General features: G+C 45.9%; 1 protein-coding gene across 1 annotated transcript in view; it reads right to left on the bottom strand.

Moving 5' to 3' along the window:
• TTLL9 (tubulin tyrosine ligase like 9) overlaps positions 1-20117 on the bottom strand; it is a 31969-nt gene extending 11852 nt beyond the window's left edge. Inside the window, exons 1-10 of the mRNA XM_015596887.2 lie at positions 20091-20117; positions 19833-19876; positions 16846-16938; positions 12938-13049; positions 11993-12178; positions 5282-5350; positions 4544-4618; positions 3261-3351; positions 1570-1610; positions 657-744 (exon numbers count right to left, since the gene is read on the bottom strand). Of these exons, the coding sequence (XP_015452373.1) occupies positions 657-744; positions 1570-1610; positions 3261-3351; positions 4544-4618; positions 5282-5350; positions 11993-12178; positions 12938-13049; positions 16846-16938; positions 19833-19876; positions 20091-20117 (826 nt within the window). The remainder of the gene's footprint in view (positions 1-656; positions 745-1569; positions 1611-3260; positions 3352-4543; positions 4619-5281; positions 5351-11992; positions 12179-12937; positions 13050-16845; positions 16939-19832; positions 19877-20090) is intronic.
• Between the last annotated feature and the right edge of the window lie 2844 nt (positions 20118-22961).

The raw sequence follows: 22961 nt of genomic DNA, 5'->3' as shown, positions 1-22961 counted from the left end.
GAGTGTACCTGAAGGAGAAATTCCCTGAAGAAGAATTGCTGGGTCAGAGGGAATGTGCATTTTTGTCTTTGATAGACGTTTTCCAGATAGCCTCCTAAGTAGTACCAATTTACACTCCTACCAGCAACATATGTATTCTCCCAGCCTTGCCAATACAGTGTCTTATCGAGATTTTGATCCCTGTCAATTTGATGGGTAAAAATGGCACTATATGTGAGCGAATGAGTGAGCCAATGACTAGGCACTCAAGAAAAGGCAGTAAAAGGATGCAAATGTTCTCCAAAGGAGCTTAAACTGCCCAATCTTATGCAAATCAGTGTGAATGTTAGATCTTATGAATACGAATCAAGGTGAATGTTAGGCATGTCATCAATATGATTATCAAGTAGAGCAATTTGGAGTGAGTTATTCTGAGCAGAGCTGAGCTGCTTTCCTCTGGTCACTGGGGGATCCCCTAGCCCCACAAGACTGTAAGCTTTGGAGGGAAGGGACAAGGCCTGCCTTTTTCACTGTTTTACCTCCTGTGCCCAGACCAAAACTTGGCATTCGGCAGGCCCTCAGCAACACATTGTAGGATGGAGGAGCTCTCTCAGGACCGGCCAGAGGACGAGTAGGGCAGAGTACACAGGGGATGGGGAGGTGGGATTCTAGGATACACTGGTCATCAATGCTGCTGAGCGTGAAGCGGGTGTTGGAGAAGCGGGCGAAGCCATCTCGGTACAGCCAGGCCCGCAGGGGGATGTACTGTGATACAGGGGGAAACAGAGGGAGAAAAAGGGAAGGGGAATACGTACACACTTATAACCTCCTGGCTTTTGCACCTGCTATTCCCTCCACCTGGAATGCCTCTCCTTCTATCCTGAATCACCCTTTAAGAATCTGCTCAAACATCAGCCTCCTTTGAGGCTGAGAAGTGAATAAAATTAATGGGACTCTTCTCTGCTCGACCCTCACCTGTAACATCCCCCAGCTCTGGGTGTGTCCATAGTCCCCACTAGATGTTGAGCCTGTCTGGACACCCCCATCTCCTTGTGCCCAGCAAAGAGTAGTCCCCCCTGAAGGTTTTATGTGTTTGTAAAATGAATGAATGAATGAATGAGTGAATGGATGGGTGGAGATAGAATAGCAACTCCTTGGTTAAGAGACTAGGCTCTGGGGATAGGCTGCCTGGATTTCTAATTCCAGCTGAGTGACCTTGGGCAAGTCATTCAAACCCTCTGTATCTGTTTCCTCACTGGGAAAATGAATAATAGAACTTACCTCCCTGGTTATTAGGAGGACTGAATAAGATAAAACCTGCTAAATAGCTGGGCCTGGGACTAAGTAGGTGCTCAATAAATGTTCACTGTGGTTACCACAGATGACTGAATGAATAAAGGACAAGTGGAGGGCAAATCCAGATGCTGGGGCATCTAAGATGGTAAAACTTGGATCTGTTTAACTGTCCCCATCTCCCCTCCCAGGCGGGTAAAACCAGAGAAGCTCACACAAGTGCCCCGGAATGACTCCTGCCCCTAGTCAGCTGCCCCTTACCCACCGCTGGAGGAGGGGACCTGTCTTATTGCTCACCGACATCACCAGCACATAGACACGCAGGTCAAACTTGCGGCCTGTCAGGCAGGGAAAGAATTAATTGGTGTGACAAATATTGATTGAGGGCCAGGCACCATGGTAGGTTTGGAAGATACAGCAGAGGACATACAGACACAAATCCCAATAAAACCACAATGAGGTCCTGCCTAGCCCAGAGAGGCAGAGGCCCAGAGGGGGCAAAGAGCTCAGTCCAAGGGCAGAGTGGAAGAAGACAAGGTCGGTGAGGTTAGCAAATACTAGATCACGTGCCATTTTTGGATTTTGTTCCACCAACCATGGGAAGGTGCTGAAGGGTGTCTGATGCCTCTGGCTACTGTGTTAGAGAGGGAGCAAAGATTGCCAGAGCAGCAGCGGGCACCAGTGAGGACGCCAGCACAGTCATCCAGGAGGAAAATGACAGTGGCCAGGACTGGGCTGGAGATGGCCAGACAGATTCAATTGCTGCGTGGGAGCTTGATGAAGAACTGGAGAGGGGAAAAGAGAGATGCGCCCAGAACGGTCTCTGACTTCTGGCTTAGCAACCAGGGGGTGGAGAGGCTGTGTCCGCAGATCAGGAGGCTAGGGAATGAGCCAGATGGTGCAGGAAGTACAGAGGCTGGATTTTAGTCATGTTGGGTTTGAGTTGCTGGGAGATACCCAGGAGAAGATGTCACAAGGTGTGGGACATCAAAATTTGGGGTGCAGTCATGTTGGGTTTGAGTTGCTGGGAGATACCCAGAAGATGTCACAAGCTGTGGGACATCAAAATTTGGGGTGTGGGGGCAAAATCTTGGCTGGAGACAGAAAGCTGGGAGTCACTGGCAACTGGGTGGCATTAAAAGACACATAAAGAAGATGGGGTTACTGGAGGATGAAGAGTGGGGAGGAGAAGAGATCCAAGGACTGCCCCTGGGGTAAGACATTACCCAAGGAGGTGAGAAGAGGCAAGTGGGCATGAACACTATTTAGTGATGCCCCTTACAGTACCTGGCCCCTCTCAGATGAGACCTTCCAGAGTCATGCCCCTTCTCACACAGAACCTGATATGCTGTATTTCAGACCCCATGTGGCAAAAGCAGATGTAGAGAGAGCCTGGGGAAATCTGTGAAGGCTTCATGGGGGAGGCTCAGTTCCACCATAGGCCCTAGGCTCTTGCAGCTCTCTCTTCCTCCAAATCTACCCACAGGTGAATCCTAGTTGTCACTCCGGTTTCAGGTGACCTTTCACCTCCTCAGAGAGGCCCTCCCTCACTCTGTCCCATCGCCCTGTTTGATTTACTTCATAACACTCGCCATGTGTGGAACTATCATTTCCGTTTCTGGTTTATTACTCTCTACTCATCTGGGGTATAAGCTCCATAAGAGAAGGGTGGGCAGCCAGCTCCCTGGACAGTGGCTGGCACTGAGTAGGCTCTTTATAAATATTTGTTGGAATAACACATGAATGAGTTGATTCTTGAAGACTGAGGGGAATTTTAGAGAACCAAGAAGGGAGTGGGAAGGGCATGCCAGGCAGAGGAAGTGCATAGGCAATGGCTAGGAGGCAGGAGGGTGCAGGATGGATCTCCATCTTTGTAGCCCATCATGCCTGGTGTCAGGCCAAGCCCACAGCAGGCTGCTAGTCAAGGTTTGTTGACTGACTGACTGACCATTCAGTGGAAGGGCAGGGAACACAGACAGGCATCTTACCTCCTATCAGGTAGGGATTTTCAATATACCGCTGAGCTACATAGTTCTCCACAGGAATTTCTTCTTTCTGGTCATCTGAACTTCTTGCATCCTAGTTGTAATAATAATTATTATTAACACAAGCACCTCCTGTGTATTAGGCATTGTGTTAGGCACTCTACTTAGGATATATCATTTGATCCTTAAATCAACCCTATTAGGGAAGTACTAATGTTATCCCCATTTGACAGATGAGAAACTGAAGCATAGAGAGGGAGGATGACTTACCCAAGGCCACGCAACCGATCAGTGGTGCAGCTGGGAAGTGGACCCACACAGGCTGGGCCCAGGGTCTGGGCATTTAACTTCTAGACATGTGCTGCCCAATAAGTTAGTCAATGGCCACATGTGGCTATGTACACTTAAATTGATTAAAAGTAAGTGAAATTACATGCTACAACATGGATGAACTTTGAAGATAGAATACTAAGTGAAATAAGCCATCCACAGATGAACAAATATGGTATGATTCCACTTATATGACGTACCTAAATTAAATTCAGAGAGACAGAAAGTAGAATGGTGGCTGCCAGAGGCTAGAGGGAAATGGGGAGTTAGTGTTTAATGGGTATAGAGTTTCAGTTGGGGAAGATGAAAATGAGTTCTGGAGATGGTTGGTGGTGATTGTTACACAACGATGGGAATGTACTTAATGCCATTGAATCGTGCACTTAAAAAGGGTTAAAATGATATCCTTTATGTATACTTTACCACAATAAAAAAGGAAATAAATTAAACACCCAGTTGTTCAGTCATACTAATCACATTTCAGTGGCTCAATATGAATACATGGCCAGTGGTTACCATATTGGAAAGCATAGGTATACACCATTTTCACCACTGTGGAAAGTTCTATTGGTCAGTGCTGCCTAGAGCACCACACAGGCCCTCAAGGACACTCCTCTCCCTTCTCTGCTTGCTAATTCTTTCCTGGCCAGTCTAGTTGAGGAACACAGTAATGCTCTCTCGTAAACGTACATGGCACCTCGTAGTCTGCAAAGCCCTTGCCTACCCACTGTCCCCTTCACAATAACCCAGTGAGGAAACCAGGCCCAAAGGCAAGTATCACATACTAGGTACAGTCGCACAACAGTCCAGTGATGGGGAGCACTGGAACCAGGGCTTCTGGCCCCAAGGGCAAAATTTTTGATCCCTACCATCATCCCCTGGCCTAAGCTGCTTCAAGACAGAAGCAGCCAGGCCTTCCCTTCCTGGGGCTTGGGGCTGCCCCCAGGTATACTCACATGGCTGCCAGAGGGATTGACAGTGCTCCTGGCCAGTTGAGCCTCCATGCTGGTGAGCTTCTTCCCAGCAGTACCCTGACAGTTTCATGGGAGGAATCAGGACACATGGTGGAGGGGGGAAATTCATTTACTGAGCACCTGCTGTGAGCCTGCTAGTGCAGTAGGTGCTGGTTGTGTAGGATTTTGGTCATCCTGCTCCTCTTGCCCACCCCTGCTCCATTATCATCTCAAAGGTTCAGAGGGATTTAGAAATTTTCCCTAAACCACACAGCTTCTGAGTATAGAGGCAGGATTGGAACCAGGATTTCTACTACACTGTATCTTGAGACAAGGATGGGGGCAGGGGGAGGAAGGGAACTACTTCAGGCTCAGTCTAGGACTTAGAGAAATTAAGCCAAACTCTCCCCAGCCAGATGAGCAGCGGGTCCAGGTAAAGAATGAAATGTTCTCAAGTTTTAGGCATATTAACTTATTGCATTCTCAGCAGGTACTATTACTATCCCCCATTTACTTGGGCACAGAGAGGTGAAGGAACTTGCCCAAGGTCATACAGCTATCAAGGGGCAAGGTCTGAATTTGAACTCAGGCAACCTGGCTCCAGAAACCCCGCATCCATGGGCAGGCCCGTGGGCAGAGCTTCTCTGCCAGCCCTCCAAGCTTTGAGGGCAGGAAGGAGGCACCCCTCATTCCAGTGAGGGCAGAGAGAGTTTGGGTAGGAAGGGGTAGAGATATGCTCACCTTCCTCCAGTCCATGATGTCCTTCAACTTCCGGAAGAGGAAGATGCCCTTCCCCTGGGACCGGGCTACCTGAGGAGAGAGTAAATGCAGAAAGGTTGGCTCTCAGCTCTGGGTGGTTCTTTGTTCATCCCTGTGCCTGCGCCGCCCCCCCAACCCCCCAACCCCACCCCCTGCCCAGAACTACTCTGTTTCCATTTCCCTGGGCCCCCAGCAATCCCCAGAGGAAGAGACCTAAAGGAGCTGGAACAAAAAAGGTGTTAAGCCTGGCAGGAGGGAGAGAGAGAAGCAGAGAGGAAAGTGAGAGACCAACTTAGCTCACAAAGGCTTACAATTGTATGAATAATACAAAAGAGCAGACAATTAAAAAACCATTTCTAACAGTCCTGGGAACATATCATTCTTTTTTTGGAAATCAATTTGCCTTCCTAATTAGGTTTTTGCTTTGGCTAATACAGAAATCAGTCTGCCTTCACAGAATGCCGGCATGGATAATTCATAGCTTCACCGTGTCAAGGGGCTGAGAGAATCTTTAATATCATGCAGAGCAGTTGACACCAAAGGCATTACTTCCTCCTGTGACATCCCTTTACCATGGTCACCTACTGGCCTTGCACATCCACAGTAAGAGTTCACTTCTCCTACCTCCCAACACAGTCCATTTGTTGCAGGATAATTCTATTAAGCAGTCATCCAAAAGGTATATAGTAGGTGTCTACTGTGTAGTGGGCATTATGCTACAACAGTAACCCACACACCTCATGCGGTTTTCACAGCCTAGCCTGTGTTAAGCTAAATTTTGTCCACATGGCTCTGGCCCCTAGGGCCTCCTAGAACAAACCTGATTCTTGGGTTCCAGGACAGCCCTTTAGTTATTTGCAGTCCCCCTGAGTTGTCTTTTCTTCAGCATGAAGGCATCCAGCAAATGTAAATTCTCATTTTCCTCCGTTCTCTGAGCATGGCCCAGCTGGTCAATGTGGGGCCGGCCCTCTATACAATGTAGGGGTGGGCAGAGCTGTTAGGCATGGCTGTACAGATTGTCCACTGCATGAAGAGATCCCAGTCCTGGGTTCAGTGGGAGCTGAAGCCCGGCCCTGCTTTGCCTGCTGTGCTGTGCACCCTGGTTCAGGAGGAGTGTGTGTGCCCAGAAGATGGGGTGCCTAAAAGACTGATGACTCAAGGGCATCCACATGTGAATAGTTGTTTTGGAAAGCAACTAATCAGTGTGTATCAAGGGCTTCCAACAGTTCACAACCATGCAAAAGACTTAAGTTCACTTCACAAAAGAGGATATTACCCAATGTAAACAATGAAAAGGCACTTAACTTCATTAGTCTTCAGGGAAATGCAAATGAAAACCCCAATATGATACCACTACACCCTCCCTAAGAATGGCTTAAATGAAAGACAGACAACATCAAGTGTTGGTGAAGATGTGGAGAAATTAGAACCCTCACAAGCACTGGTGGGAGTGTACGTTGTTTGGAAACTCCTTGGCTGCATTAACTAAAGCTGAACGCAGGCACCCCCATGCCCAGCAATTCCTCTCCTAGTATCTACATGGCAGAAATGCATGCACGTGGGCACTCATGGACATGTACAGGAACGTCCATGGCAGCACAATTCATAATAGCTCCAACCTTGAAACTCTCAAATGGATGAATATTCACTCAATGGACTAGTAAAAACAACAATTATTAATAATTTATAATTACCCACATCAGTATGGATGAATCACATGAACATGATGTTGAGGGAGAGAAACCAGATACCATGTGGCCATACTATATGATTCCAATTACATAAAGTACAAAGGTAGAAAAACAAATCTATGCTGTTAGTGACTTAGGGGTCTGAGGGAGCTGCTGAAGGACTGGTAATGCTCTAGTGGTCTGGGTGCTGGTTACTTGAGTGTGTTCACTTTGCAAAAACTTATCAAGCTGTACCCTTCTAATTTAGGCATGCTCTGTTTTATTAAAATTCAATTAAAAAGTGTTTTTTTAAGACACATACATTTTGATCTAGGAACCCCGATCCCCACCCCTGTTGGCTGCCCTCTCCATAGCCATTCCTTTCCTCTTTTTCCTGGCTGGCAAACCAACCTCTTGAGATGGAGGCTGGAAAGACCCGGTACTCGTTTTGTCAGCCTCCCTTGCAGCTAGTGGAAACTATGTGACTTGTTTTGGCCAATGAGACCTAAGGAGACATCTGCTTTTGGATTTGGGGCTTCTGAGAAAAATTTTCCTACTTGTTAAAAATATCAGAGTTGAGGAGGGAGGGAGGGAGAGAGAGACAGAGAGACAGAGAGACAGAGAGAGAGAAATGCCTGGCTTCTTTCCTTCTTTCCTCGAATACTACAGTCTGAGGAGATGATGCCTGCAACCATGGTAGCCATCTCACACCAATGAGATGACAAGTCTGAAGACAGAAAGCCAACACACTGAGGATGCAGTGTGGACAAAAAGAAGGAGCCTGAGCTTTTAATAGCATCATTGAGCACATCACCAAACCTGAAACTTCCTACTTCCAGCGTTCTTATGTAAGACAGTAAAATGCCTTTATTGTTTAAAGAATTGTTAGTAATTATCCTCCTAAGGGAATAATCCTAAAGAGTGGAAAATAAACTTCCTGCACAGTGATATCCCAGGGTTGTTAATACTAGAAGCCACCTAATATCTAGTTTGGCGATTGCAGTTTCCAAAAACAGTCACAACAATATTTCCAGTCCCCTGTGTTTTTGAAGAACCTTGCTACCCCCACCCTCCATCAAGAGGTAAAGTCAACATCCCCTCCCCTTGAATCTGGGTGAGCCTCTAAGGACATCTCAACTAATTGTGTGTGGCAGAAGCTACATTGTGTGGATTCCAATGCTGGATCATCAAAGGCAATACAGCTCCCTCCCACACAGCTTTCTCTGTAGGGATGGTTGCTTTGGAACTCAGCCATCATATTGTGGGGGAAGCTCAGGACACATGGAAAAGTCTATATGGAGGGCAACTGAGTCTATTAGGCCTCAACACTGTCTGTACTCCCAGCCAACAGCCAGAACCGACTTGCCAGCTGAATGAGCCAGCCTGGCAGCGAATCCTCTAACCCTTAGAGGAGCTGCCCCAGTAGATGCTGGAGCAGCCATGAGCCTTCGCTGTCCAAATACTGCCCAAACTGGAGGCTCATGAGCTAAATAAGATATGATCGTTGTTTCAGGCCGCTGCATTTTAGGCTGCAGCAATAGAACAAGAACACCAACTTTAGGAGAATGGTTCATAACAATGGTAATACTAGCAGCGAATACTTTTCAGATGTTTCCTATGTACCAGGCACAAGGATTTACACATATCACTTCATTAAAGCTTTAAAAAAAAAAAACCTATATGTAGCATTAATATTATCCCCATTTTGTGGCCAAGGGAACCAAAGAACAGATTGGCCAATCACTCTGCTCAAGGTTACCCAGCCAGCAAGTGACAAATCCAGGATAGTTCAATCTGTGCTTCACAAGCCTGGGGCTCATATACCTCCTACAAATGCCTGGGAGTCACATGATAAACACAGTGATATTTCTGGGAGTATCAATCTTATTTGATAATTTGGGAGAAAATATTTTTATATTACTTTTATAAAAATATGTTATTGATTGGAAAACTATTGAATGGATTATTAGAATGAACCATATTCTGATTTCGCACCACTAACTTTTAAATGACATTCATTGTGTGGCATTCATCGGTGTTGGAGATGTGACTGGTGGTCTCCCCAGCAAACATTTTCTTTTTACCTACAGAACCCCATTTGGATCACCTCTTCCCAGTGTCTCTGCCCTCTGAGGAGGTCTGAGCCCTCACGGTGGTCCCACGCCACTGCCACTGGTTCAGGCATGGGCCAGCAGAATGCCAGGGGACATCTGCTTCAGGGACTTCTGGGAAGTTTGTGCCTTTTTCAAAAGGGACACAAGACCAAGGTGTTCCTTTATTCTTGTGGCAGGTAGAGGTGTGAGGAGGCGAAGCTAGAGTGGCAGCAGCCATATTGTGACTGAGAGGAGCAGCCAGCCCACTGGGGTGGGAATTGATGATGATGGTTGAGCCATCCAACAAACCATCCCTAAGGTCAACCTTTCATTATTAAAGAGAATTCCCCAGGGCCTGTAAACTCGAACAAGCAAAAAATTTTCATCTTTATTTTCATTAACCCCTAACCAGATTTTCATGTTTCCTTTTATCAGGCAACAGATCATAGTAGTACTGGCCATGCCTGTGACTTTGTTCTCAAAAGAAATTGCAGTTATTTTTACATATTGCATTATAATTGTTGCAGGTATCTCAAATATCATTTATGCTCGTGATGACTTTAAAATTATGGTAACTATTGGGCCTGCTGCTAGATTCTCTTTAATTGTTAATGAAAAACACCTATATTACTTCAGCATAAAGAATGTATAATAGTTTGTGTGGTGGCCGTGAGAATGTACTACAGGTCTCTAACTGCAGGAGCGTGACTGACCGAGAGCCCAGGCTGCTGCTAAAATCCATGCTGTGCTTGCCAAGCCTCAGGTCCCAGCCAACAGCTGAGGACTGCAGGGACATGAAGGCTGGCCCACTCCTGGGAGACAGGGGACTCCTCGAATAGTGACTTTGGCTTGAGGCCTCTCATCAGCCTTGCTGATCATCGCTTAGGCTTGCATGGCAGGCTAGGAGCTTCCACCCACCTTCCTTCCCGCACTGGGGTCTGACAGCTCTCCTGGCTCCTTCCTCCTATTCTCTCACAGGCAAAATTCTGCATGTTGAATGTCGTCTTGGCATCTGTTTCTCAGAGGACCCAGACTAACAGTTTGATAACTGTTTTCAATATAGTTGCTTTATTTTATAATCAAATACATTTATCATATGCTTTTTAAAACACTATTCTGTGACAGGGTCTGCACATTTCACCAGATGCTAAAGAGGCCCGAAGCATGAGAACAGTTCAGAACCCCTGCCTTCTTGTTTGAGCTACCATTAGTTGGGGTTTCTGTTATTTGCTGCCCAAAGATTCCCAACTCTTAGGAGATTTCAGTGAAAAAGTGTGAGGAGCTCTGATTGGGGTAAATGCACGAAACAAAATGTTAAGATGCTGTTCTTTCCATCCTGCAGTTTGGACAGAGGTCCCCAATGCTGAGAACAGTCCAGGTTGCCCAGGACACTCACAGCCCTGAGTGAAGTGTTAGACCAGCTCCGCAGACACAGAGAGACTGACAGACAGGCCAGGGACCTGACTGCCAGCACCTGCCTCCCTGCCGCAAGAGAGGGGCTGGAGGAGCAAGTGTGTCCCCCACCTTCCTGTCCGCCTTCCTGCGAACCCAGGGGCCTGAGCTAGTGGGAGGGGGAAATGTCCTGCCGCAAGAGAGGGGCTGGAGGAGCAAGTGTGTTCCCCACCATCTGGGTCCTGTCCGCCTTCCTGTGAACCCAGGGGCCTGAGCTGGTGGGAGGGGGAAATGCTTAGATGGAAAAAAGTTTGGATGTGTGCAATTTATCTCTAGGCCGGACTTCTAAATTTCCAGCCCAAGGGTTTGTTCTTCTATCCCCTGAGAGTGATAGCAAAGTTTCACCCCACACCAAGCCTATTGAATTAGACACTATGAAGGTGGGGTGCCTTAATAAGCTCTCCAGAAAATTCTGATGCGCTCTCAAGTTTGGGAATTACTTCTCTACAGGCTCATGACTCAGAGTGTCCTCTGTGAACTAGCAGCAATGGTGGACTCATTAAATTCTATTTTATGGATGAGGAAATGGACTGAAAGGGATTGAATGACCTACTCAGGGTTAAACAGCTCAGAAATGGCAGATACAGAGTTAGAACCCAGCTAGTCTGACTACAAGCACCCACTCTCCACATCCCATACCGCAGATAGCGTGCCTCAGCTATTTATGTGTGTGTGTATGCATGTGTGTGTGCACGCACGCACACACACACACACACAGAGCAAAGATTCCTCCTCTTAATTACAGCTGTAAAGGCCGTGGGCTGGGAAAGGAATCAACTTAATATGCAATTGCTCGTTCCCAATTAGCACAAATTACCGTTTGTCTGAGAGGATAATGCCTGCAGGGAGCTGGAATTCGCAGGTGGGTTGCAGTGCTCATCTGCCTAAGCCCTTCTGCTCCAGCTTCCGAGCCCTGCACACTGTGGCTCCTGGGAAAGGGATGCCAGCCTTCGCTCACCAAGAAGAGGATATCAGGAGGCCTGGGTAAATCCTGGCTCAGGCTTTTCTGTGCCTGGCACATGGCAAGTGCTCAATAAGTATTGGTGGAAAGCTTAAATAAATAGGTCTTAGGCTCCTTATCTTTACAACGGGGCTGGTAGTAGCCCCTCCCAAGGACCATCATGAGACCTGGGGCAATGCAAGTATAGCACTTCTCATGCCTGGCCATGGTTTTCTTTTATGTAAGGAAGACAGGCCTGAGCTCCAGCGATCCTCTGGATTCTCTACCCTGGTGTCCTGAGGATCACTGGTTCATCTAGTAAACACTTATTGAGCACCTACTATGTACTAGCCGTCAAAGCTGCTGGGTCCATACCCTGCTCTAAGGAAGAGATGAAGTTGGCCCTTTTGGGGAGGCAGATGGTTCCTCTAAAGCTGAATCCCCAGGCAAGATCCTGTCCCGAGATGCATGAAAAGGGATCCCTGCTCTGGTGCCTGGGATGTCCCCTCCCCCAAGTCCTCAGGCACTGGGCACTCACAGGCTTCATGATCCAGGTGATTCCCGGGTTTTTGCGAAATTCCTCCACAAATAGGTGGTACTCGCAGGGCATCTCAAAGGTTTTGGGAAAGAAGTCGCACTTGGCTGCCTCCAGCTTTCCTGCCTCACGCTCCAGCTGTTTCCGGAAACGCTTCAGGTTCTTCACCATGTAGTTCTTGCGGGTCAGCTGGGTAGCAGGATGGGCGGGGAGGCCGATAGCGCTTGTGCCCACTGCCCTACTTCACCCCCTATCCCTGCCCTCTCAACCCCAACCATCTCAACTGCTCCTACAGCCTCCATACTCTGGCTCACAAAATAACAATAACAGTAAGAATAACTTTAACTGAGAGCCTGCTATTCTATAATTATCCCCATTGTACAGGTGAGGAAACTGAGGCTTAGAAAGGTTAAGTCTGTTGCCCAGAGCTACCAGTTGATGGCAGCACAGCCAGGGTCTGATTCTGAAGTTCATGTTTCTAATGACTAAGCTGCACTTAACTTTTTTAAAAATCTCCCATCACTGGTTCCTCCAGTCCCACCTTCGTGGTCTGGTTCCCACTGGACCTCCCTCCCCCATCTCTAGACTCCAAACTGCTCAACTTGTCTCTCCCCTAAAATGACCATAATCACTCAAGCATCCTGCTCCTTTGGCCCTTGGACTCCCAAGCCTGCCTGCCCCTCACATCTCTAGTGCTGAAACACCAACCAGCCCATGACCTCCGTCTCTACCCCAAGACGGCCTGTTCCTGAGGTCTGGGGCCCTTGCTCCCTCTTACTAGTTAGTTAGCTCATCATATATCTAATGCACATAGTCCCCATCTGGCATGTGCTCCAAATTCTCTTACACTTTTCATTCTAGTCCTTGTAACCCAAACTAGTTCCTGTTTATCGCCACACCCAGGAACATGAGTCGGCTGACTCAGTCCTCTCGGCCCACCCTGCTCACCTCGTAGTGGTTTCGGAAGTGACTGATCCGCACGTGCTCGTCCATATAGGTGTGGTCGAAGTTCTCCCGGAGCCAGCTGACGTCACACCAGTAGAAATCCCACTCTCCTTCACTGGGGGTGAGGTGAGACAAAGGTCATGACCAGAGACCTCAGACCTGCCGGGGGTCTGGGGCCGAGGGAGGTACAGCTGAGGGGTAAGTAGCAGTGTGTTTATCAGGAGTCTCAAGGAGGTGGCTATGGGCGGTTGCTGACCACAACTTGCTTTGTTAGGCCAGAGTGAAAACTAGAGATATGATCACACAAAACTCCGGCCTGCTGGCTTCAACTGAGCCCAGATGCCGCCTGGCACCTATTGGCGAGACTGAGGAGCGGCCACTACATCAGACAGGGAACGCTCTCTCCAGATCACAGTCCCTACCACTCTCTACAGCCCATGTCAACCTCATCTGATCGTGTTACCTGCCTGGGTCCTGGAAGCATCAGAGCTGCCACCCCGCTTCCCAGCCCACATTACCAAGCAGTAGAATTGGGTAACATGGTTCAAAAGGCCCTCCTCTCACTGAATCCTCAGAGCAGCCCTGAAAGTGACTATGATCATGCCTGGAGCCCTATGACGAGGTCAGCCTTGTTCACCTAGGACATAGCAGCACCAGGATTCACACCCAGGCCTGACCTCAGATTTCGACCCCATTCTTCACCACCATGCCAGGGAGAGGGGGATAGGAAACCAGACTCATCTACCAAATCCAATATCAGAGCTGAGGTGTAGAGAAGAGGTGGTTGAAAAAGATGTGGCAAGAAATAAAACAATGCCACTATGACTGCTTCTAATTTTTTTAAGTAAAAAAATTACAGATGTAACTGAAGCCTCATGTATATTTCCGCCTGATTCTATTACCTCTCCTTTCCCAGGTCATTAGCCTGAATTTGGTGTGTATCGTTTCTGTGAGTGTTTTTATAGCCTACCTATGTATACATGTTATATGTGTATATCCATATATAGCACATGACATTATTTGGCATGCTTTTAAACTTTCTAATAGCTAACATTTATTGCTTACCATGTGCTAGATACTGTTCTAAATACTTTACAAGTATTAACTTATTGATTCTCATAGCAGTCCTAAGTGTGTTAGGTTCTGTTATTAAGCCCATTTTACAGATGAGGAAACTTAGTCAGAGAGACATTAAGGAACTCACCCAAGTTTATATAGCTAGTAAATGGCAGAGGCAGGATTTGAACTCAGACCATCAGGCTCCAGAATTCAAGTTCTGTAGTTAGAACCACTTCTGATTGTTTCCTTTCACAACTTGCTTTTTCAACAATCTTTTGTTTCAGATGAATGAGTAAATAATGGATAAATAAATAAATAATGTATTATCCATTCACTTGCCCAACATATATGTGTTGAGGTTGTCTTAGTGTCAGAGACAATGTTGGGTGCATTGTTGGGTACAAGGATATAGGAGGAACCAAAACTGGCCAGGTGGTCTATACAATACTCCGGTGAAGATTAATAATCAAGGAAACAAATAACTCTATAATGAGGAATTGTGAAATGTGCCATAAGTAATTCAGAAGAAGGCCATGAGGCAGGGTAGCTGAGGGACCTATGTTGGGTGGAGGCCCCTCTGTAGAGGTGATATTTCAACTGAGGTCTGAAGGGTAGGGAGCAGCAGCCAGGTCAAGAGCAGTGGGGAGAGGGTTCTAGGAGAAGGAAGGGCAGGCAGTGAGTCCTGAGGTTGGAACAGGCATATTCAAGGATGTGAAGAAAATCCAGAGTGGAAGGAGAGAGATCAGGGATGATGCTAAAGGGTATGGTAGGGCCCAATAAAGCAGGGCCTTATAGACTATGGTGCAGATTTTGAATCCTTTTCTGATTCTGAAAGTTCAGTCATTTGCACACCAGCTTCTTGATTATCATAGTCAAGTTGCTCTTAAATTACCCAGAAAGACATTAAACTGATCGACAAGGGCAGTAGGGATCCAAGTTCCTTCTACCTCCCCATTCTGTCATCCTTAACTTGTCCTCATGCTCATCACCTACGGGTCACAAGATGGTTGCTGCCGTTCCAGGCGTCACGTCAGCTTTCTTAGTGGGAAGCAAGAGAAGGGATAGCTCTGGCCACATCTGTTCCAAACTCTTGACAGGCTGATGGTCTGAACTGAGACCTCATTCTACCTAGAAATATTAGACTTCAGGTAAGGTCCTAAGAGATGAAGTCTCGTGTTCACGGAGCCATGTCTGGTATAAAGGTCCTGGCCTCTGATCCTTTCTGATTTGAGGACTCTTGAGGCAATCTGGGATCAGGCATGGAGCACACTTCTTCATGGACTATCATACCATCAGCACCAGACACTCAGACCCTCTTCCACCTGACCATAGAGCAAGGCTGAGGAGAAGCAGGGGGTGGCCTTAGGTCACACAGCAGGTCAGGACCGAGCCCTTTCCTATACGCTACCTTCACCTGCTAGTCACTTCACTCTCCTCTAATTCATCCCCAACCCCTCTCTCCACATCCTACTTTACACCAGGCAGTGGGAATCATGTATTCATCCACTGGCTCATTTGTTCCTTCATTCACTGAGAGGCTGCTAAAATAGGGCAGAGATGACCCTGGGACTCTGCAGACAGACAGACTAGGTGCAAATCCTAGCCCAAGCCCTTACAAGCTGAGCGACCTCAAACATGGCATGTTTTCCTCTTTTGTGTCCAGTTTTCTCATCAGTAAAATGGGGACGATAATAGCACCCCTCTGGAAGGTTTGCTGGATGATTCAGATGTCATTCATGTTAAAGGTGTCTTACTGAAGAGTGTCTAGCAGCCTTAGCTATTGTTATGCAACCAATATTTACTGAGCACCATATCAGGGAAGCTGGTTGCCCTCACCCCTCATACCCATCCTTCTCTTTTTATACAATAATAGATTTCCCAACATTTACCTGAGAAAATTTCCACATTTTCTAGAATAAAGACTACATTTTCCAGATCCCCTTACAGCTAGGTGTGGCCACATGGATAAGTTCTAGCCAGTGAAATGGGAGGGACTTCCGGGTTATGTCTTTCAAGGGCAGAGCATGCCTTTTCTTGCCACTTCCTAGCTACTGTTCTTGGAGTGTGCATGTGAGGCTGGAGCTTCACCTCAGGCCATGGGAACGAAGGCCTCACTCAAGGGATAGCAGCGTGGAAAGACAGAAGCAGATGAGTCCCACATTTCCATACCATCTCTGAACAGCCTACATCTTGACTTCAATGGGAGAAGTAAGTAAACTTCTAGTGTGTCAAAGCCTCTTTTACTTGGAGTCTCTGTAACATGCATCTAAACCTTAACCCTAGTAACTAATATTAGCATCTACTATGTGCCAGGCATTGTAAGCTTATTCATCTCAGTATCTCTAGGGCCTGGCATAGAAGAAAAAGTGTTGGCTCAAGGGTTAAATAACTTGTTCAAGGTCACAGAACTAGTAAGTGGCCAGGAAAGAGCAGCCCTTCACCTGGACCTGCCATCACCGGAGGATTCAAGCCAGCTGGTCTATAATGGCTGCATTCCTTGTTTCTACAGAGAGACATAGAATGTAGATGAGCCTGCAACTCTGTGGAAGTGTCAAACTAAACTGGGTTTGAATCCCACTTACGTGCTGTGTGACCTTAATACCTCTGTATTGGCTTAATACCTCTGAACATAATCATATCTTGCTAGATGGTTGTAAGGCTTAAATAAGACAGAGGTGGCGTCAACGACGTGCCTGACACGTTGTGAGTACTAAATAACTGTTGGCCCCTGTCACAGCCAAATTGGGACAAATCCCAGTAGCCACCCAGGGGAACTGAGAGAAAAATGAAAGGAAACAAGGACCTGTGAGACAAAGGGAAGGAGGGATGAGGGGGTGGAGGTGGTGTCTTACTCCTTTACTTCCACCCATCCTGGCCTGTGGCGAAGGACATCCATGAGAGTATTCATAAGAGTAGTCTTGAACCGGATCGATGCTCTCTGTTCTCTGAAACACAAGGCAACAGAATGCTTGCTGAGGATAAACTATTTACTAGGATGGTTCAAGGACAGAAAAAATGGAGAAGGAAAAAGAGCCAAGTTCCATACTTGGAAATGCCAAGAAGTAGAATTACTGAATATCAGAACTTAGCATCATAGCAGGCAACACTTAAAATAATCAAATTGAGAATTATAAAATCTTTGGATCATTGAAAAATAACAGCAGTCATTGTATTCAGCGCCTACTATGTGCCAGGCATGATCTGGCTGCCTTGCCTAATCCTTATATTTAATGATAAGTACTTGCAAATCCCTTTCTCTGGCACTCATTAGGGATGGTGAAGCAGATGTACTTTTCCCGATTTTTCCTACAAGTACAACTAAAACCCGAAACATTATATAAAACAAACAAAAGAAGACTCTATAAGGTGGACAGAACAAGGCAGACCGGAGAGAGGCTTCAGGACCCAAGGAAGAGCATGGCGGTGAATTCTCTGCATTTCTTTTCTGCCTCGTAGATCCCAGATGTAAAAGTAAAATGTTTAAAATCAGACAAATACCAAGTGTTTGCAAGAATGTGGAGGATTGATAATTATCCTACAATGCTGATGGGAGTGTAAATTGGGTAAACTTTTAGAGAGCAATATGGCATATTAAAACCATCAGATACTATTTCATACACATTAGACTGGCAAAAATCTCAAAGTCCAAGTTTTGGCAACATTGCGCTAAAATGGAAACTCCTCCTCTGCTGGTGAAGGCAGTGTGGAGAGCCCCATGGCAGTATTTAGTACAGCTAAGCATGCACATACTCTGCACCCAGCAATTCCACCCTGACTCTACACCCTAGATGGATACCCTAATGCGTACTAGGCAATACATGTACAAGGATGTTCATTTGTAACTGTTAATATTTTTTTTATGGAACTAACCTGCAGCACGCACTGTTGGTGATCTGCCCTTATCCTTTGGGCATTCACTATTCCTGTGCATGCAATCAGAGAGCTTTCCACTGCCAGCACCTGCAGCTCTTTGCCTGAGGGCTTTTCTGGCTCCCAGAGTGTGCCAGCCAGTGCTTGGAGCATCTGAAATACCAGGGAATTAACTGCCCTCCCCAACAGCATATAACCAATGAGTTGATGGATAAACTCTCCAGCTCTTTCATCACTCGATTGGGTTAAGTTTGAGGTGCATTTTATGCAATATCCTAGGAATCTCCAGTGAGATTAAACCCCACTTACCCAGCAATAACCTACCAATAGTGCATCTTTTTTTGTTTTCCTTCCCTTAGCTGTCTCACTTTCCCACTTCCCTGACCATGCTTACTGGTATCACCTTCTAAATAACAACTTGCCCTCACATCCTTGTCTCAGGGTCAGCTTCTGGAGGAAACTAATACTAAGATACAACCTAAGTGCCTTTCCATAGGAAGATAGATCAATAACTTGCAGTATACAGTGGAACACACATAGTGATTAAATTTATCCAGAGCTACATGCACCAACATGATAAATACTGAAAATATGATCGTGTGCGATAAAAACAGGGTGCAGAAAAATAACAGTATAATGTCACTTATGTAACTTGTATTCCTAGTCACCCATGCAGCTAGGGGTGTCCATGTGACACAATTCTTGTCAACGAGATAAAAGCATAAGATTGCTAAAGAGGCTGGGTTCCTGGAAGTTTTTGTCCTTTAGATGAGAGAGAGAGAGAGAGAGAGAGAGAGAGAGAGAAAGAGAACTGAGTTTTCCTTCTCCAGTGAAGGCTAGAGCTGAAGCAGCCACTTGGTGTCCATAAAGAAAAGGTCAAGACGATCACAGAGACACTAGCTCTGACACCACTGAACCACTGCACCAACCCTCCAGATTCTTTGTTACATAAAGAAAACCAATTTTTAAAACCAGCTATTAGTTGGGTTTCCTGTTACTTGTAGCTAAACACATTTCTAATTGATATCAACCCTAATAAATTGGGTGGGTCCTGTCCCACGTGTTAACTAAAATGCTCTTTGTTTTGTTGGGGTAGGAGTAGTTTTGTGCAAGTTTAGGGCTAGGATCTGGAACAGAGCTGAACTTCGCTACATAAAAGAGTAAGCGATTTGAAATTGATGGGATAGTGTCAGTATGAAGAGAAAGAATGCAAAGAAGATGGGTGCTGCATGATAGAAGACCACACATGCCCTCCCTAGTGGTGGTATAGCCAGGAGGGACTTGAAGAGAGAACAGAAATATCTAATGAAATAGAGAATTGAAATATCTAAAATATTCGCCATGGTGTGTGTAAACTACCTCTTGTAACTCCCACAAAAATTTTCAGTGAAGTCTCCTTTGCTCACTCCTGCTTTGTGCAAGTGGATTCTGTTTAGGAAGTCTGAAGAGGTGCTGGTTATTGATGCAGGATGAAGCAGTGAATCAGGATGGAGTTGACATTTGAGTTAGTAAGTCAACTTCACTTGGTTGTTGAAGGAGGCAGGAGAGCATAGTTAGATAAAATATGGGCCCTGGAGTCCAACAAGCTCTGCTACTAATTGATCCTACGGTCTTGAGCAAGTTAGTTAGCCTCTCTGAGCTTCAGTTGCCCCATCTGTAAAATGGACACAATAATAGCATCTACTTCAAAGGACTGCGGTAAGGATTCAATGAGATAATACAGGTAAAGTGACTAGCCCAGGGCTTGGCACATGGTGTATGCTCAATAATTATTTATAATTATTATTATGATTATTATTATTATCATCCTGATTATTAAAAAGAGGGGGAGAGAGGGATGGATGAAGGGAAGGAAGGAAGAAATAAAGGAAGGAAGGAAAGAAGGAAGGAAGGAAGGAAGGAAGGAAGGAAGGAAGGAAGGAAGGAAGGAAGTTATTTCTGTGTTATTGGTTTGGGTGGGACCACTCACCGCTCTTTTCCCTTTGATAATCCATGGCCCTTGTAATTTTGGATCTGCAGTGAAAAAAGGAAAGTGATGTAACTGATGTTGCATATCCACCTTGTATTACCAGGTCAACTTACTGCAGATATTTAAATGCTCAAACCATCAGACTTGACATTGCATTGATCCTGAGACAGGAAGGCCCAGCCTGGCCAAGTTCTCATTGGTCTCTCTGAGCTCAGCAACTTGGTCCTTGGAGTGAACCCCCAAGTATCCAAGGCCCACCCCACTATAGGCTTGCTCCACAGGCATGATCAGTAGAATGAATATCTAGTTTTCAACGTTCCAAGGGTCCAATCCTGAACCTCAGTTTTGAGGGCTGAGCTCGCCAGGTTCTGTGAGAAGGATCTGGACCCTCTACTCTAACCGTGAATGTTTGATTAGATCCATGATCCAGGAGGAGGCTAAGTCAAAGACTCAGAACAAAGTCAATTTATTCCACCCAAATTCGACCTTTCAAATCCTCAAAGGGTGGTTGTTTTTTTTCTGCTTCTACCATATCTAAAACAGCTTGGCCCTCAGCCCTGGTAAGACTGATCCTTAATGGCAGGTATGAAAAAAAAAATCAGAACTGGTCTTGTGCAAGATGACCTCTGCAGCTAGACAGACCTGCTATCAGCATTAGCTTTCTATTACTGCATGACAAATTACTACAAACTTAATGGCTTTTAACAGTGAAAATTTGTATCTCACAGTTTCCATGGGCCAGGAGTTTAGACATGGCTTAGCTGGATCCTCTGCTCAGGTCTCACAAAGCTACAATCAAGGTGATGGCCTGGGTTATTGTTCTCATCCAGGGCTTAGAGTCCTCTTCCAAGGTCATCCAGATTGTTTGGCAGAATTCAGTTACTTGGGGTTGTCGGATTGAGGTCTCTATTTACTTGCCAGCCATTGGCTGGGGACTGCTTTCTGCTCCTAGAGAGTACTGAAAATTTGCTTTCTTCCAGGCCAGAAGGAACATTTCGTCTGACTTCCAACCCTCCTCTCTACAACTCAGCCACAATGGAGTCTTAAACAACCTATCGTAATTATGGTAGTAACTATCCCATCAAATTCACAGGCTCCACCCACACTTAAGGAAAAGGAATTATACTAGGTGTGCACACTAGGGATAGGAATCTTGAGGGCCATCTAGAATTCTGCCTATCATACCATCCTATCCCTCAAAGAGTGGTGGAGGGGGAATAGAAGACACTGCTTTACAAACAGGCAGAAGTAAGCTCGCCCACAAAAGCAAGTGAAATTTTATCCCATTAATCCATTCAAGCCCCCCCCCACAACTTCCCCAGCACTAGTTAAGTGACATAATCTTTTTTTTTTTTTTTGGAGGGGGGGAGATTTTGAGTGTTACAGTAAACCATATGTCCCAATCTTTTTTTATTTTACCTTTTACATTCCCTCATGTTTTCGATTCCATTTTCCATATGTTTATCTAGTTGCTCCAAAGTCTTTGGTTGAAAAGCTTTTCCTCACTGAATTGCACTGGCACTTCCGTCAAAATTCAATTGACTGTATATGTGGGTCAGTTCTATTTACTTATTTGTCTATACTTATGTCCCTACCAGTCTTCATTGCTGTAGCTTTCTAGTAAATCTTAAAATCAGGTAGCATGTCCTCCAACTTTGCTTTTTTTTCAAGCTTGTCTTGGCAATTTGGAGTCCTTTGCACTCTATATACATTTTAGAAACAGTTTGCTTATTGCTATAAAAAAAGCATGTTGGGATTTTGATTGGAATTGCATTAAATCTATAGACCATTTTGGGAAGAAGTGACGTTATAAAATATTGATTCTTGTAATCCATGAATACTGTCTCTCTCCATTAATTTAAGTCTTCTTTAATTTCTTTCTACAATGTTTTCTAGTTTTCAGTATCTTGAATGTTTTTAATTAATTTTTTCATAGATATTTGACTTTGTGATATTGTATATGCTACTTTTTAAATTTCATTTTTAATTGATGATAGTATGAGGTAAGCAGCATGTCCATGTCCTAATCCCCAGGACCTAATATGTTACATTATATGACAAAGGGAAATTAAGGCTGCAGGTGGAATTAAGGTTGCTAATCAACTGACTTTAAAATAGAGATTATTCTGGATTATCTGGGTAGGCCCAATGTACTCACTCCTTTTTTGTTGCGAGAGAGAATTAAAGAAACAGGGGTGCCATGCATGAGAGTTGGAATATGGGGTAAGAAACAGGTTGGGGGTGAGGAAAGTGGATTCTAGAGTAATTCGTTTCCCTTCTTTGGGTCTCATTTTCCCTACTCTTAGAATGGGGGAGACGGCCTCTGCACCGCTAGAGGGTTGAGGCTTGCCTGATTCACTTCTGTGTCCCCGGCCAGTACTGGGCTCGACTGGGAAAAGGCACTACTTAGCTTTTTTTGGCTGGATGGATTATGAATGGATGAATAGGTAGGCAAGTGGGCGACGGGATGAATAGATATTTAAGAGCTTTTCCAAATCAGAAAATGTGAAATTCTGTGCTTCCCCCAGGGTCACAGAAACCGGTGTAGAATCCCAGAATTTTATAAATTTCCCGCCAGCGAGTCTGGTTCCTTTGACTTGTTCAGAGGCTCTGTCGGCGCGCGGCATGCCAGAACTTTTAGTCTTTTCTCCGGGTTCATAATTTTCTCCGGGTTCATAATTTTCTCTCACTCTGTAAGGAATCCCTCCGCGAGGACCACCACGATCCTGAATCCCTCCGCGGCTTCCCTCCCTCCCTCTAGAGTCGATGAAAGCGTCTGAGCCTGGCAGCACTCCTACCTTTGGTCGCGACATGACACGATTCCCAGGGCCCGAGCCAAACCGCCACCTTGCCCCGCGCGAGTCTGTGCGTCCTGTTACCAAGGAGACGGAGAGGGCGCCCGGATCCGCCGCTCTGATTGGATGAGCCAAGAGCACCTTTCGGTGCCGTAGACACATCCAAGTCATTGGAGTCGTTGCACGCCCAGACCTTTCTACTCCTTGAACCTTTCTCTCTCAGCTCCACGCCTCCGCGACCCTGGGGCACTCCTGGCCAGAGACTGGCTGCCTGCCTCGGGCATTCACTGCCTAGCGCCCCTCCAAACTGCACTTCGCTTGACTTAAGAGCGCT

The sequence above is a fragment of the Pteropus alecto genome, unplaced genomic scaffold (assembly GCF_000325575.1).
Source record: "Pteropus alecto unplaced genomic scaffold, ASM32557v1 scaffold45, whole genome shotgun sequence".
Taxonomy (NCBI): domain Eukaryota; kingdom Metazoa; phylum Chordata; class Mammalia; order Chiroptera; family Pteropodidae; genus Pteropus; species Pteropus alecto.
The sequence above is the reverse complement of the archived record's forward strand: the minus strand, read 5'-3'. Positions and strand labels throughout refer to the sequence as shown.